Source organism: Thamnophis elegans, chromosome 10 (assembly GCF_009769535.1).
Source record: "Thamnophis elegans isolate rThaEle1 chromosome 10, rThaEle1.pri, whole genome shotgun sequence".
NCBI classification, from domain to species: domain Eukaryota; kingdom Metazoa; phylum Chordata; class Lepidosauria; order Squamata; family Colubridae; genus Thamnophis; species Thamnophis elegans.
In genome coordinates, this window is record NC_045550.1 from 62,319,582 (window position 1) to 62,337,480 (window position 17,899).

General features: G+C 39.7%; 1 protein-coding gene across 2 annotated transcripts in view; it reads left to right on the forward strand.

The window, feature by feature from the left end:
* The window catches only part of ATP11B (ATPase phospholipid transporting 11B (putative)), a 95,593-nt gene that overhangs the window by 13,547 nt on the left and 64,147 nt on the right, over nt 1-17,899 (forward strand). For both annotated transcript variants that reach the window (XM_032225031.1, XM_032225030.1), the window contains exons 2-3: nt 14,623-14,739; nt 17,119-17,208. In XM_032225031.1, coding sequence (XP_032080922.1) covers nt 14,623-14,739; nt 17,119-17,208 — 207 coding nt within the window. The remainder of the gene's footprint in view (nt 1-14,622; nt 14,740-17,118; nt 17,209-17,899) is intronic.

A 17,899-nucleotide genomic window follows, 5' to 3' on the forward strand; every position in this document is an offset into this window, starting at 1 on the left:
TGCTAAAGCAATAGATATCTTTGTCATTCACAGAGGATTAGTGCTGATTGGGGGGGGTCATATGCAAGATAAGCTTAATTTAAGATAAGCAAGATAAGCCATATATTCAAATCACCTGATAACTATAAAAGTGAGAGCAAAGAAGCAAAACTTGTTTTCTGTCTTGCTGCATTTGCTACATTCCTTTAATAAGTTAATAGACAAGTGCATGTTCAGTAAACAAATGGCTAGTTTGAACTCTTATTCAAAGTCACTAATGGATAATAAAGTGAAAATACCCACACCCATATTTATTAGAAAACGTGTCATACAGCAACTGTCATTTCTTAAAAATAATACGGTGTTCATTGAGCGATAATGCATTATGACTACCGTATTTATTATGAAATGCACACTTCAGAAGCAATTTGTAGAATCTAGGAATATAATTCAAATATTTGTTTTAAAGTCCACAAAACTGTATTTCTTGGATAACAAAAGAGAGATTCACTGACTTGTTTGCACCTGACGGTAAATGAACATACAATTTTTTGATGCAATAATGTGAATGGCTCAGGCCATGCCCACTGCTGTAGTTTATCATATGACTAGCTGTGGATAACAGAGCTTGTTCCATAATGTGCACACATTTTCATTTGAAGACCACGATTTGGTATTCAGTGGCACCATTTAGTACAGTTAATTTAATAAATGGAAGTGGGCTGCAGGGGCAAGGATTTTTTTAAAAAAAAGAACAAATAATTAAATTAATGAATTAAATATGTAAATGCTTAATGTATTTGAGGAGTTCAAATTCACAGGGAACATATACTTTTGGGGGCAGTAACTTGTGCAACCCTACCCTGAGAGGAATAACGACTCTGTCAGCTAAAGAAACTTAGCGAACAATATCAACAGTTTGATATTCCTCTCTTTGTGAACACTGTCCCAGTTAGTTAGGAGTATTTATATAATTGGAAGCTGAGTCATATGGAAGGGAGTCACACCAAACAAGATAAGACATATATTCAAGCATCCAAAACCTTATAGAATTCAGATGTGGTTATTACTGGATTTTCTAGGTAATCCTAGAATATGTAGGATGGTGTATCTTGGTTTCTCCAGCTATTATTTGGTGATTGCTCAATCCACTGGGAAGGGCAGTGTAATAACACACAGCCTATTGTGCTACTTAAAGAATGTTTGTTTTAAATGCTAAGGTGTGATTATTTGTCTAGAAAAGAAGCTGCTCTTTCTATGAGGACAACATACTGATGATTCAGTTTTAGTCTTTTTTTTAATCTGTTTTTAAATGTGACTTGTTCACTCTGGACCGGCATCTCAATCTCATTATTGCTGAGTGTCTGTTTGAGCAGATTTTTTTCCTCCATTTTTTCAAACTGGAAGCAGAACTAGAAGAGGACAAGTTAGTGTTGCCTGAAGAAAGAGAAAGTTTGAGGGAAAACAGATTGTTGGATCAGAAGCATTCTCATTTGATCATTGTTTGCAAAAGAAATCTATCACATATGTTCAGTTGTCTTGGTTGGTAGAACTCTCTGTGTTCCATAAGGGAGCAATTAGTAACTTTATTGGATAGCTGGAAAAATCAAAGATCAAAAATCAAACATCACCTCCACCTTTTGGGAACAATTTCTGCCTCTACTTTAATTTAAAATTCATACATGATATTGGCTGCATTTCTGACTTACTTTCTAGAATATTATGGTTTTCCTGTTTTCCCCTCCAGAATGTCATGTGACATTCAAACCTTCATGTAGTGGTTTTTCTAAAGACATACTTTCTGTGGTATTGTTACATCACTCTTAGTTTTCTTTCCCAGGTATTTGAGCGTAACTTTCCTGGAGTTTATGTTTTGAAATTTCTAGTGACTTCCTAAAATTTTCCTGTTAATGTCTAGCAATCTACAGATGACAATGTTTTTCTCAGTTGGAGATTCTAGCATTGTTGCATCATTTATGTGGAACAGATGGCGAGCTTTTGAGTATGAATGATGAACAGCTAGGCCTGGCTTGGCTCCATCAATTGCAGTGGCCTCTGATCCCTGGAGCTGCAGAGTAACATGTAATTGGAACATTACAGCTACCAGAATCTTTCGAGAATCAAGCGGTTTATATCAGCTACTTGAAACACACATTTGCAAATTGTCATGTGTTTGAACAAATGTGTAATGTGGGCCTAAAGGGAAATTATTTTTGCATCCGACTAGACAACCCTATGACCCATTGGGACCTTCTTTGACAGAACGAAGTAATGCTGTTTGATGTGACCAGAATGAACATTACATTTTAAGCCGAACATATTTTTTTAACCCTGGTACTGGATGGTCGTGTGGTAATCTAAGAAGAGCGTATATCAAATAGAAAAATAATTGCAGTTGCAAAGGAACTTCAATAATAAGTATTTATTAAGTAACAAACGGAATGCTCAAGGGTGAGCAAAAAAGCAATGAGAGCAAGAAGTGACTTCTAACTTCCTGCAGGCTTCCCCATTGACTTGTGATTCCATCTTGTGAATGAAACCCAGGTTTTTATGTGTCCTTTAACTTAGTAGGTTTCAAGAGACCTTGATTCAAAAATTGTTGTGATATAATGCACTGTTTGAGGGTAATTTGAGGGTGCCAATAGACAAACAGATAAAGTTTTAGTATCACCATATTGTTATTGATATAAAGATTTCCTTATATCTGGTGCTCACCATTATCCTTTCTCCCATGAGATAGGATAATAAAGAATGATACAAATCCCCCAGGGAGCTGCTGTGGTTGAGAGTAGTCCTGAGTCTGGGAGTCCCTTGTCTTTTTCAAATACCTTCACCATTATGCCACACTGACGCAAAAGTGGAGTCTTTGCTTGGATTGTGTTCCAGACAATCAGTCTCAAATCTATCTCCATGTTATTTGCCACCTTCTTGTGCCTACCAGCTGCTGTAGTGGACATTATTTTAGAAAACTTTGCTTATTGCCATCTTTCTGGATAGCCCAGAACTAGATTCTTTAGTACAACAGGGATAGCAACATTAGATATTCTCCATATTTTGGTTCACACAACAAGGCAAAGATGTACCGTATTTTTCGAGCTATAAGACACGCCTAGCTTTTGGGGAGGAAAGCAAGAAAGAAAATCTGCCTCTGCATCCCAGCAATTTGCCTCCTTGCAGCAAGCAGCATGATCAGATTCAGCACAGCCTGGTTTAGCATGAGCAGCTAATTGGCAGTTGGATCTGCCTCCCAGAATACTGCCTATCCGCTATTCCGGGCAGCGGGGATCACCACTGCCACTTATCCCCATCACCTGGAACTGACCAAAAATGGGATGCACGGAAGCTGAAAACGGGGCTCACAGAGGCATCGAGAAGTGGCTGCGATCCCCGCAGCCTGGAACAGCTGATAGGCAGTATTCCGGGAGGCAGATCCAACCGCCAATCAGCTGTTCGTGCTAAATCATGTTGTGCTGAAGCTGACAAGACTGTTTTCTGCTTGCTGCAAATGAGGCAAATTGCTGGGAGGCAGGGTGGGGGGCCTTCAATATTTGCTCTATAAGATGCATAGATATTTCCTCCCAATTTGGGGTGGGGGGAGTGCGTCTTATACACCAAAAAATACAGTATATTTGAAAAAACAATGACCCTTGCATAAACGTCCAGCCACCCCTTCAGCTCTGCAGTCCCAGGATAGCTAACACTAAGTGCCAGTTCTACAATGAAAAAAAAAGTTCATATTTGATCTGTGAGACAATATCATTAATTAGGAATTTGCAGCCTAGATAAAATCAATTATTTACAGGATTTATTTGATGAGTTTCAGTATAAAAATGCACACCTAATAATTTATCCAGAAGCATTCTCAGTGGATTTGGCTCCATCTGGGCTTTGGGAATGTGTCCAGGCGGATGTCCTCTGTTATATCACTTATACTGTGTAATGTGAAGCTGAAACTAAAGCTGCTATTCCACCTGGTGCTAACTTTTGGACTTTAGGTAAATTTATCAAGATCATCAATTTTCTAGACATCCCAAAATTTAGCACCTAAATACTGCAACTGAAGATGTACACTTTTGGTAATAATTTATTCTAGGTTTTGGGTGACTTCCAGCTGTTGATCCTGTGCTCCTTCAAAATATCATTTAGAGCTATCCAGATACCTGGGTGTGGTTCAGTTTATTATCTTTCAAAATGCATGCTTGGCATTTTATTTCAGTCAAGTTGAAAGGCAAAGTGTTTGTTTAGAGCTTTGCAGAGTACAATCATCTTGTGGATCAAAAACTTTGCATCTTAAATTTTCTCATAGGCAAACTTTTTCCGATGTGATCCAGCTCATTTTCAGAATAAGCTCTTTGGAGGTTGAGAAAAAATATATATATCAGAATAAATATAACTTCTAAAAATTAAGCACTAACATGTTATGCTTTCTATTAATATTCCTATCACCATGATACTATTTACAGCTTCTAACAATAACATTTCAATTGAAATAACATTAGAATTTCCAACAGTAAGGTTAAACATTAATGTTTTTTTAATAATATTCTTAATAATGCCAACGGAATCCTAGGCTGCATTCACAGAGAACTAGAATCAAGAATCAAGATCACGTGAAGTGTTAATACCACTTTGTAATGGCTTGGTAATATTGCATCCAGTTTTGGTTGCTACAATATTAAAAAAGATGTTGAGAGTCTAGATAGAGTGCAGAGAAGAGCAAAAAAGATGATTAGGGGACTAGAAGCTAAAATGTATAAAGAAGAGTTGCTGGAATTGGGTATGTTTAGTTTTATGAAAAGATAGCAGTCTTCCAATATCTCAGGGGCTGCCACAAAGAAGAGGAGGCCAGCCTATTCTCCAAAGCACCTGAAAGCAGAACAAGAAGCAATGGATGGAAACTAATAAAGCAGAAAATTGACCTAGCACTAAGGAGAAACTTCTCACAATTTAGAACCATTAAACATTGGAACGTCTTGCCTCCAGAAGTTGTGGATGTTCCAAAACTGGAGGTTTTCAAGAAGAGATTGGACAATCATTTGTCTGAAATTGTAGAGTTTCCTGCTTGAGCATGGCATTGGACTAGAAGACCTCCAATGTCCCCCCCAACTCTGTTATTCTGTTACTCTTTCAAAAATTATAAAAATATTTAGAGTAAAATTTAATAAGGCCATTCCTATTTCAGGACATGCTGAAGTAAATAAACATGTATTTAGCTTGTTTTCTAAAATCCTGCAAATGCAAGCGCATTGCATCACTTCTTCAAACTGGGGCCCAACTGAACTGTCACACCTACACTAGGTGGGTTTTTACAGTAAGTACTCAACGGAACTCTGCTATTGGTTCATTGAGGACATGACTGGCGGCAACCCCCCAAAAAAGGTCTCTCTTCTTCTGAAATTGCCACATCTTGGCACCCGGCATTTCATTTTCCTGTGCTGCTTGGTAAATCAATGCAAGTGGAGAGAACTCTCGGGTGTAAACCCGGCCATCTCACTGTTCCATGGCAAGGCTAGAGTTTCAATAGGAGCAACGGTAATATATCCATCAAATCCTCAAAGCATTCAGTAACTGGTCTAGTTCCACAAATTTCAGGAGACAACCTTTCTTTAGTCTCCCACTCCTCTAAAGGGGAGGGGCAGTCAAGCCAAAATGTTCAAGGACATGATCCAGCCATTATCTCCCTACTTCGGTCATCATTTCATTGTCCTGCCGTTTAGGAAAAATAACCTCTAGATCAGTGTTTTGGCGAACCTTTTCACCACTGAGTGCTGAAATGGGAATGCGCACATGCGTCCGGGGAAGCACCAGAAACCAGAAGAGCAGCTCCCCAGCATGCACGCACCAGGAAGCTGATCTTCCAGTTTCCGACATGTGCATGTACCCCGATCACCTGGTCTTCTGGTTTCCCGCGCATGTGACAACCAGCTGGCTGGCGCCGGAACCGGGAAGAGCAACAGGCGATCCCACAGTTAACATAATCATGAAATCCTGAGATAGTCCATTTCCACGGTCTCCCAGAAACAAACTCCAAAGCTGCTTAATATTGAGGGATCTTTGGCGCTCTCTGAGCTTGGTTTTCTTGGAGACATTTCATTACCCAAAGTAGGTAAGATCATCAATGCTGATGTTACCTGATTTGGGTAATGAAGCATCTCCAAAGAAACCAAGTTCAGAGACCACCAAACCCCCCTTATTTAAATCCTGAGCTACAAATATTCTCCTTAATTCTTAATACTGCCATGAAGGTTGTTGGACAGTAAAACTGGTGGTACACCAAAAATCTTACCTGTTCTTCTAACCCAGCATAAAGAAAAGGTTCACACGTGTAAATTAAAAAATAAAAATAATTTCTCGCCAGTTTCCCAGTAAGAAAAATATAATTCATGCAGACGGCTGAATTCCCCCTCCCACTTTCAGCAGAGCTCAGTGATCTACCTTAATCCTATACGTACTGGCTGGGGAATTCTGAAAGTTGAAGTCCCCAAATCTTAAAATTGTCAAGTTTGGAGACTCCTGCTATAAAGCATACCTCATGGCCAATGATCTGGTTATAACTGGGACTGTCCATTTCTTCTGCCCACAATTCAGTGTCATAAGCCAACCCATGTTCTCAATGAGATCATTGATGTAAGGCATTCAGGAACAGTACCAGTGGACAAACTGGTAAAACTACATGGGTCTGTGCCAGAATGATGAGGTAACCCAGTTCTTAAGAGTTGCCCCAGATCCTGTATCTCCTGTTTCTGAAACATGTATACAAACCCCTTCTCCCATTTATCCTGGCACATTCTAATCCTTTCTTAAGAACCTTGAATCCTTTTCCTCAGGGTCAAGAGAAAGGGCCCTGCCCTCCCATTAGGACGCCCCTTCATTGGCAACCCCATTGCCACCCCATCTATCTTTGCAGGCCAGATGGAATTAAGAACGGCTGCTTGATTGATGAATCTCTGCTGCGTTTTCTCCAAATAAAGCAGGTAGAAGGCTGTTCTGACTGGTTTGTTAGGGCTGCAATTTGACAAGTCCAGAGGAAAACACAAATGAGGTGAATGTGTAAATGTGTGACAAATGTGTAAAGCATGTCACAACATTTCAGATGCTGTAACAAAGCAACATTTCACTTTTATTTTTGCCAAATGCACACATATGAGAAAGGTAGATTAGTTTTTTGTAACATGAAGAAGCAAGCTTTTATTTTCAAGAGTTCATTATATTTACAAATACATTTCTTTATGAATGTGAAGAGCTCTCTAAAACAAAATCGGGGATTCATGAATTCAAAAGTGCTGAGGAGAGTTTCTCGTTTAACTTTATACTTTGTTCTTTTCATTAGCTATGCCTACAGATAAAAATCAGTTTTGCTCAATATCATTCTACTTGGTTTTTATGGCAGGATGGTAATAGTGAGACTGTAATTATGGATACTGAGACTAACAGGTTAGTAAGACTAACAAGTCTTGAGTTCTAGTAAAAAGGGCTTTTGGAACATTTGAAAAGGAATGAGCATCTCATCCATATCTTCGGTTAATAACCTATTATCTACTTTTGGCCATTATATCTGATTTTGAATTTGTACCTCTGATTAACTTTCTTTCTGTAACTCTGCCTTTTTAACTGCTTGTATATAAGGCCTGTAAGGGCCAGCAAATAACACTATCTGGAATTGATTTGACAAAGCATTTGGGGAAAATAAGCAATAAGGACAATTTTGCCTTTTTCCCCACTAAAATTGTTTTTTCAAGCTATCATTTTAAAAAATAAAAAGCTTTTACGATTGAAAGGGGGTTGATTGACATATGAACTAGCCTAGTTATAATTAAATTATCCCCCCACCCAGTGCTTTCATTCACTTTGCTTAATTTCTGGTTTATTTGACAGAAGGCTCTCCTTGAGTAAAACAAAAGAATGAGATCATGTTTTTCTGCTGAAAGTGAGGAAGATAAATAAAGATCCCTTTCCTTATGTCCTTGAGGCTGAAATATGAAGCCCAGCAGATTTTAGGCAGAACTGTACTTGTAGAGTAAGCATCTTACTGTTGTCTGCAGTCTGTTGTCTCTCTCTTACTTTAAAAACTTTTAAAAAGAAAACTATCTGTCAGATAAGACACAAAAACTTCTGTTTTAATGAGTAGATTATATGAAATCTAATTGCGGCATCTGATTTAAGCAGTTGTTTCTGCTACTAGCAGATTTCCCCAAATCCCTATTATGTTATGAACTTACTATAAAGATCACAAGAGAAAAAAAATGTTAATTATGCTCTACTTGTGCATGACCATATGCCAATTAGACTAATAGTTGCTTTCTTTATTAGAGTAATCCAGGTTATGTCACTCAACATCCGCATAGCTTATTTGTATTATATCTGTAGGTCGACTTGATTCTGCTTACTAGATGTTCTCTTGTTGACCAGGCTAAACCAGCTCCCAGACTGATGTTCTTTAGATTACTGGTTTCCAGAACTAATGCCTCTAAAGCAGAGCTGGAACCAGTACAGATTACGTTCAGTCTAAGTGAGGTCAGCTCATTTGAAATAATAGCACCCATGTAACATTATCATGGATTATTTTCATACATGGAAAACTGTCATTAGCTGAGCTTCTTTAAGATTTAAAGAAAAACAATGAAACAAAAAAACACTGAATTAGTGTACTGTGAGAATCCAGCCAATAAAGATAATAACAGCATATATCTTCCAGTTAAAATACTGCTAGTTTTATTACTAGTTCTATTTGTCTGATGGGCCAAGAATGTTTGAATCTCTGGGAGTCTCAATTGGAAATATAATTTCAGTTTTCTTCAGTTCTGTGCACTGCAACTTTCTTTGCACTGATGGTGGTGTTGATTAATTGATGGATGATATGCCATCAAGTCATTTTATACTCTTAGCAACCATACAGGTAGATTTTCTCTAGGATAATCTACATGTAGACTTTGATTTACAGCCATTCATTTAGCAACTGATAGAATTTACAACAGTGCTGAAAAAAAGTGATTTATGAACTGTCCTTATGCTTATAACCATCATAGCATCTGCATGCTCATATGATCAAAATTCAGGCACTATACAACAGTTGCATGTCCCAGATCATGTGATCATTATTTGTGATCTTCCCAACCAGCTTCTGACAAGCAAAGAGAAAGTCAGATTTCTTTAACGATCACATGATTTGCTTAATTGCAGTGATTTACTTAATGACTGACAAAAGGTTATACAATTAGATGTGTCTCAATTAACCACCTTGCTTGGCTCCAAAATTCTGTTCTTCATTGTGGTTGTAAATTGAGGACTATCTGTATCCCTAACTTGCCCCACCCCAAATCTCCCAGTAATGCACTGACTACCATTGTAATTGAATACATGCACCTTGCTCCTGGTTATAGTCTTCCCTTTTCGTCCACCTTTCCCAGCATCAGAACCTTTTCCAAAGATCTGGGCCTTTGCATAATGTGTCTAAACTAGGATAATAGGAGCCATTTGTGCCTCGTTAGGTGTTCAATTTATTCATTACTCAGTTATAGAAAGTTTAGAGAAGTTATTACAGTCTGTGCTGTTCAGCACTTGGATCCCAAATATTCTGTAAAGGTAAAAGTTCCCCTGGCACATATGTGCTAGTCGTTCCTGACTCTAGGGGGCGGTGCTCATCTCTGTTTCAAAGCCAAAGAGCCAGCGCTGTCAGAAGACATCTCCGTGGTCATGTGGCCGGCATGACTCAACGGTGAAGGCGCACGAAACGCTGTTACCTTCCCACCAATTTTCCTATTTTTCTACTTGCATTTTTATATGCTTTCAAACTGCTAGGTTGGCAGAAGCTGAGGCAAGTAATGGGAGCTCACTCTGTTACACAGCGCTAGGGATTCGAACCACCAAACTGCCAACCTTTCTGATCAACAAGCTCAGCGTCTTAGCTACTAAGCCCCGCATCCCTAATACTCTGTATCTAACTATAAATCTAAGGAAATTTAACTTGTTTCAGTTCACCATGTAACAATTACATTACATTTAATTACAAATGAATTAAAAGCTCATTTGTAATTAATGTTAATTTGTATTGCAGCACTTAGGGGAAAGGTTGGACTCAGTGGCGTCAGTACAGACTTTTGATTTTATCAATGTCTCTGTATTCTTGGCTTTTACCCCATTGAAGAAGTCTACTTTAACTGCAATTTAGATGTCATTGGATCAGATTATACAGAAGGCAGTGAGTGCTTAATTCTGCAGAAAGTATCATCACGTTGGGAAAATATGCAGGGTTTGGAAAGAGGAAAATTTGATCCTTCTCTGGCACTTCTTCCCACTTTCACTTCAGCTAGATTTTCACTGCTACTTTCCACTTTCACTGGGGGGGGGGGAGCACCTTCCTTAGTATTGATGCCTATAAATCCCTACCTTGGATATTTCTTTTAGCTTTGTGCAAATGTATGGGCAGCAGACTTGAGGGTTGATGACAACAGTATCTACTTAATCTGTTGTTAAGCAACTACATTTGCTGGAGAGGGGAGAAATGTGCTTCAGCCTCCATTGATGTTCTTTAGGACTAACAGTGTTGCTGGTGAAACAATCGGGAGTTATTGATTGGGAAAGTTCTATAAAATAATATGGGCAAAGCTTTGCATGAGTTTTATATGAGTTAAATTGCACAATGCTGCTCAAACAATGAGCTCTTGGTCAGATGAGTGAAGTTATTTTGATATTTGGCTCCATCTTATAAGAAAGTTGGAAATCATGAGATTTTGAAGCATAGTGAAAATATGACTTTCTTTATTTTTTGGCTGTTTGGGGTGTGTTTCTCTGCCAAATCCAATTCTTCCATTGGAGAACTTGAGGAAAAGGAGAACTTGGATTGCAGTCAATATCTTTTAATTTTTGGTTGTTAACCCCATATAAAGCCCAAGTGCTGGGCTACAGTGAATCTGGGGCCTTATAAAGTAGAATGCTATTTTTGTGGTAGCCTATTATCTTTGGGGCACTGGAAGTTGTTGTGGTTTTATGTTTTTTCATTATTTTGGGAGCAGCAGGGAGCCATAGAAGTTTACTAATAAATAAATAAAAACATTATAAAGTACCATACAGATTTATCTTAATGCTACCCACCACCCCTCCTTGTCACCATACAATCATTACAATTGTTTTTATTTTTTAGGAAAGTTTATAAGAGCTGTTTGATATAAAGAACCATTCTTGGACTTCACTTTGGTCTTTAAATTGTCACTAGATGACAGTTCCTCATTTTATTTATTTTTGTAGATTCAGATGGGGCAGGGAGCTTGGGAAACACCAAGGCACATATTTACAGTCACGCTGGTAACCCTGCCCACATAGTTGGGGGTCCTAGCAACAGAAGATTCCCAAACCAGTTGGTCACAGTTTCTTCTTTTATGTGCACTGCAAAGAGAATAATACTTTGGCCCTTATGTATAATATATTGGGAGTCCTCCTGGATTCACAGCTAACTTTTGACCACCATCTCTCAGCTGTGACCAGGGGGGCATTTGCCCAGGTTCGCCTGGTGCGCCAGTTGCGGCCCTACCTGAATCGGGAGGCCCTCACAACAGTCACTCGAGCCCTTGTGATCTCTAGGCTAGAATACTGTAATGTGCTCTACATGGGGCTGCCCTTGAAGAGCATCCGAAGACTTCAGCTAGTCCAGAATGCGGCCGCGTGAGTGATCGTGGGCGCACCACGGTTCGCCCACATAACACCGATCCTCCGTGAGCTGCACTGGCTACCTGTTGGTCCCCGGGTGCACTTCAAGGTCTTACTCACCACCTATAAAGTGCTCCATGGTAGTGGATCTGGCTATTTGAGAGACCGCCTTCTGCCAATTACCTCCCTGCGCCCCATCAGATCGCATAGAGTTGGCCTCCTCCGTATTCCATCCGCCAGTCAGTGCCGACTGGCGACTACTCGGAGGAGAGCCTTCTCTGTTGCGGCTCCGACACTATGGAACAATCTCCCCGTGGAGATTCGTACCCTCACCACCGTCCAGGCCTTCCGTACAGCCCTCAAGAACTGGCTAACCCGTCAGGCCTGGGGATAATCTTATTTCGCCCCTCCCGAATGCTGAGTGAATGTTGAGTTTTATTGTCTAATTTACTTTGTGCACATTTCTTTTTTTGTATTGTCCTACACTCCCCTTCCTTTTTTGATTGTAAGCCGCCCTGAGTCCCCTCAGGGAAAAGGGCGGCCTATAAATAAACTACAAACCAAAACAAGCAAGAAGATCACCTTTTTGGATGGTTTTCTCCTACCTCCTTCCTTTTACTATCAGGTACTAAAAGTTCTTTTGAAAAAGACAGGACTAGGAAGTTCTATAGTGTTGGTAGCTTGGTGGTATTTTCTCAGAAGTGTCAGGTTTGAGCAAGAGATCTGAAAGTCCTGTTTTTAGTTCCTTTTATGTACTCTGCATTAGACAGACTATTACTCCAGCTGTTAATTTCAATTTTACACAAGCATTTTCTTTCGTTTAGCTTCCCTTTTATCACATACTGCCTGCACCATTTCCCATGGTTCCTACCCCTCATGAGCCTTGAGGGGAAACCAGCAGTTTTGTTTCAAGATGAGCTGTTTGCCAGGGACTAATTTCACCTAATAACAGCATACCTTATCTTCCATCAAGTACTTCCACAAAGTATCCCCTGCTATTAAATGCCAAGAGGTTCCATAGCAAGGCTCCCTTCATCCGAGATCTGGATGACCTCCAGATGTGAGTGTTCCCATCTCTGAGATATGCTATGGGAGGGGGGGGAGAGTAGCTGCACCTTGGAAAATACTGATGGGAGTAACCCTGGCAGGCAGAAACAGGCACTCCATTCCAAGGCTAGATTCAGCTCGTCCTCTTGCCCATATCAAAAGAGTTATGAGGGTCTGGCTCTACCAGGAAACCTGAGGGAGAAGCACTCCCCACCAGCCTGCTTAGCAAGGCAGACTGACCAGCAGAGATTTTCCCCTACAGACTCCCACAATGATATTTCAGCTAGTCCATTGGCCACACCAAGCTGTTTGACTGGCACAACAGCCTCCACAGCTGGCTAATTGAGTGACATGCTGGCCCTTTCAAAGACATGCCAATGTCCACAGGTAACCAGGTAACCCACCTTACTCCACTCAGCCCCTCAGCCCAGAAAAGGGGAATAAACCCAGAGAGTACATAACAAGCGGAGGAAGAGGAAGATGCATCACATAGATGAGGACATGGGAAGTGACATCTGGGAAACAACTACAGGTTATAAATAGGGTTGCTAATCAACTGCCAGGAGGACACGGCAAGTAGTCAACGCTGCTTGATCTCTGCCTGGAGCTCAACTTGGGTGCTCAACAGCAACATTTCTTTAGGACAGAGCTTGAAACCTAGCCAGGAACTTGGCAGCGACTTTGCTATGCGACTGTATTTACAAAAGGTGTAGCCACGCTGAGGCAGCATATCCAATGAGTGCAAAAATCTTCGGATGGAAACGAGGACTATCTGACACTTCAAGAACAGTAAGGATTGATCTCCAAAGGCTTGTTTATGTGGCTAAGCCAAGCCATAAGGACCAGGAGGAAAAAGTTAACCCTGCTCAGCCAAGGCAATAGCTTCACATTGGGGGAGTGTGAGTTTATAATAAAGTGCTGTGTAAAGTTTTAATCCAAGCTCTGGTGTAGTCTGTAGTCATTTACAAAACCCCAACTTGACATATATTTATTGGGTTTTTAGTTTATCACCAATTATCACAGTTTTAGGGCAGATGCAAGGCTGAGGTTCTGCTTTGCAGATGTTGGACTGTCTACAGTGAAGTTGGGTTCTAAGACCATTCATATTTTTAGCTGTTATGCCAGTTTTCCTGCTGTACAGCAATATCCCTAATGGGGCTGCTTGTCTCAATTACTGCACTTACAGTAGGGTCTTAAGGTACAGCAACTCTGGGAGATTTTAACTTGCTTTCATGTGGCATAGACTCTGGGGTGGCTCAGGAGGTTGTCACACTCTGTTTTTCTCTCAGGGCATTGGCAACATAATAGGAGGTTGAGGACATTAACCTCAGTCCAAGTCAGAACATTTTATGGTTGCTTTTCAATATGCTGGTGCTGCCTCTGCTTTCCCTTACATGGATGGAGTACCGATTTGCTCAGTCCACCCCAGGTGACCAATGCTCCCAGCGGGTTTCAGAGGGAGCCTTTGTTTTCCTGAGAATCTAGTAGGCAGTGTGACTTGAGGGCATAATTTCCAGCTGCAATGGATGGCCCTGCTGGGTGAGATGGATGGATGGATAGTCAGTTTGGTCTCGTCGTGGTTAAAAGCACCAGGCTAGAAAGCAAGAGACCATGAGTTCTAGCCCTGCCTTAGCCATGAAAGCCAACTAGGTGACTTTGGGCCAGTTATTCCCTCAGCTTAACCTGCTTCACAGGGTTGGTGTTGTGGGAAAAATAGGAGGAGGAAAGTGTGTTGCATATGATCATCACCTTAAGTTATTTCTAAAAAATAATAAAGGCAGGATACAAATAAATATTACTTTTTGTTTCTTTTTAGATATTGTATTTGGTTTTTTATCTGTTTCACCAAGAACATGTATTCGGAATAAGGAGACATTATTTTTCAGAATTAGTGTGAGAATATCAAGTTTTAAAATGTATTATAATATAATGTTCTTGTCTTTTTTCCCCCAGGGTTTTGACCCACCACATGAGAGTGATAATCGAACTATTTATATTGCAAATCGTTTTCCCCAGCATGGCCATTATGTTCCTCAGAAGTTTGCAGAAAACAGAATAATCTCCTCTAAGGTATGGGAAATTTTAACACCTATACATATGCTTTATAAAGTGCAATAGTTCAAGATAAATTTTAGTGAGATATATCAGCATTTTTTAAAAAGCAACTCTCAGATATGGATCTGAATAGGATTAGGGCATTTTATGAATCATACTGTTAAACTAGTTCATTTATATATCATTACAGAATTTGTTTTTGTGATGCATCAGTTCAAAAGCTTGCTTAACTAAAAAAAAATTCTAAAAACTGTCTCAGGTGAGTATATTTTTAGCCTTTATAAGCAACTTGCACAAAAGCAATGTGGTGATTTCCATTTTCAGTTCTAGGTGTGGTTTGACAGGGAAGGTTGCGAATTGCCGTCACATTGCATGCAAGATGCTGCAGCTGTCAAAGATGGCCCAGTTGCTAAGCACTTAGATTGTGATCATGTGACCACAGGATGGTGCAGTAATTATAATTTTGATGGCTAGTCCTAAGTCACTTTTTCTAAGGCTGTCATAACTTCAAACTGTCAATAAATGACCACTTGTACATTGAGGATTACTTTAACCTCCCCATTAATATAAACAAAGGTTATTTATTAATTTACATTGTTTAAACACCACCAGTTCCACAAAGACATTTAGCTGTTTATAAAATTGAGCATAACAATGTTAAAGCAATTAAAATTAGTAACACAAGTTCACAAATTAATCTCAATAAAGCTCAGCATTAGTGTTCACTGGTGTTTTCCCCTCTGGCGCTAGCAAACACCGGTGTTTTGAAAGGCCCAGAACACTGGCATTTGCTGTCATTTTTGCCAGATTGAAGTCTATTTCATTGAAGGATTTCCAGTAGCCAGTGTTCTTACAGTTGCTTTCCATGGTGTGGGCAAGGAGAGGGCTCAGGACTCCTAGGTCAGGGATCAGCAACCCGTGGCTCTAATGCCTCATGTGGCTCTTTCATCCCTCTGCTGCGGCTCCCTATTGCTCAAAATATGCATCACAACCGCCAATGTATGTTGCCAGCCGGCATGCGATTTTATTGAGCTTTTCGACCCCCAGTAGGCCAACCATGGATAAATCCAAAAAAAGAAAAGTTTCAGAAGAAAACAGAACGTTTAATTCAACTACATATGCGAGTTCTGTGGCCGCTCAGGAAATAGTCAGGCACGGGAAGGGTTTTGTGGCTCCCGGTGTTTTCTTTTCTGTGGGAAATGGGTCCAAGTGGCTTTTCGAGTGTTTAAGGTTGTCGACCCTGTCCTAGGTAAAGTGGGAGGCCCAGGCATTCTGTCTACCCCACCACATCTGGAAGGCCAGGGCTCTCCCTCTCTAGTACTCTGCTTAAGTACTCTAGTACTCAGAGCCAAGGTGGCGCAGTGGTTAAATGCAGCACTGCAGGCTACTGCTAGATCAGCAGGTCAGCGGTTCAAATCTCACCGGCTCAGGGTTGACTCAGCCTTCCATCCTTCCGAGGTGGGTAAAATGAGGACCCAGATTGTTGGGGGCAATATGCTGACTCTCTGTAAACCGCTTAGAGAGGCCTGAAAGGCCTATGAAGCGGTATATAAGTCTACTGCTATTGCTATTGCTATTGCTATTGCTATTAATGACCACAAATGGGGGTGTAGGTATTGCAGTTGTTCATTGAAGTGGTTGTGTGGCATCTCGCTTAACAACCACTTGGTTCAGCCAATATTTCATACCTCGTTGTGCTTGTAGTAGAGGAATACTCTTGAAGGCAATTGCAGTGCATTTAAGCTAAAGAACTCTACATAGACAATTCGCTTTATAGATAGTCCATGCATTTAATGTCTATTCAAAGTTACAATGGCAATGAAAAAAAGTGACTTATAACCATTTATGATTGTTACGGCATTCCCACAGTCATGCAATCAAATGTTGAGTGCTTTGCAACCAGCATGTATTTACAGGGGATGCAGCATTCTGGGGTTCTGGGATTGCCATTTGCAACCTTCCTAGGGAGTGTCTGACCAGCAAAGTCAATGGGGGAAGCCAAGTTCGGATAATGACTGCACAAGTCACTTAACTGCAGTGATCTACTTAACAACCATGGCAAAAATGGTCAAATGGGGTATGACTCTCTTAACAATGGCCCTGCTTAGCAATTTTGGACTCAATTGTGGTTGTAAATTGAGGATAACCTATATTAAAATCAAAATGAATCTCTTACATTGTAGAAAACCCAATATCAGATGTCAGGTAATTCTTCTTTATGAATACCAGTATTGTGTTGCAAATTTAACACACAAAGGTAAACATGGAACTTAATTGGCTGATATGAATGTTCTAAAAGAGAACTTGTAGAATTTTGAATGCAAAATACAGTTCTACAAAAATGATTGAAGTTGAAATTCAGTTTTTAAATGTAACTTTTTTTTTCTCTTGCAGTATACTGTGTGGAATTTCGTGCCCAAAAATTTATTTGAACAGTTTAGAAGAGTAGCCAATTTTTATTTTCTTATAATATTTTTGGTTCAGGTAAGTTGGATAATTTAACACTACTTAAACATGTGCAATTGAAATGAGGGATTTGATAAAAGATCCTGTTGAATATAACCAAACATAAACCTTAATTTTTCTGACTTTTGAAACAAATAGTGACTTACTCTCAGAGATAGAATTCATTTATGTCTAGTGATATCCGTACTGCCATTATCTGGACATGTTCATCCATGTTATTTTTGTGGTTTCATAAGGCATTAGCTGATGTGCTTCATAAGGTTTATTCCTAGTGACTAATATGTTTTCTTCACGCTAAAAGAGGGATGTTAAAAATGTTGATTCAGTTTAGCTATTATACATAATATATTTTTAAAGCTGGTTTCCTGTAAATTGGCATTTCATCTGATTGCGTACCCTCTCTTAATCCGTCCCACATATGATTACAAATTAAGCAAAGATAGGAGTAAAATATTAGTTAGCTTCAATTTTTCAAAGCAAATGCATGGGGATATGAATTAGCAATATTGTCAAAATCCTGAGCTAAAGTCACTAGTAAAGATCTTTCCTAATTTGATATTTAATCTCAGAGAGTGAATTCCAGGAGGAATTTAAGCATCAGAGCTATATTTCTATTTATTAACCGGTCCGATGGGTGGTTATTTGCTTCCTCCATCTTTCCTGGAACCTGGTCAGTACTATAATCAGAAATTTAGCTATTGTTTGGGCC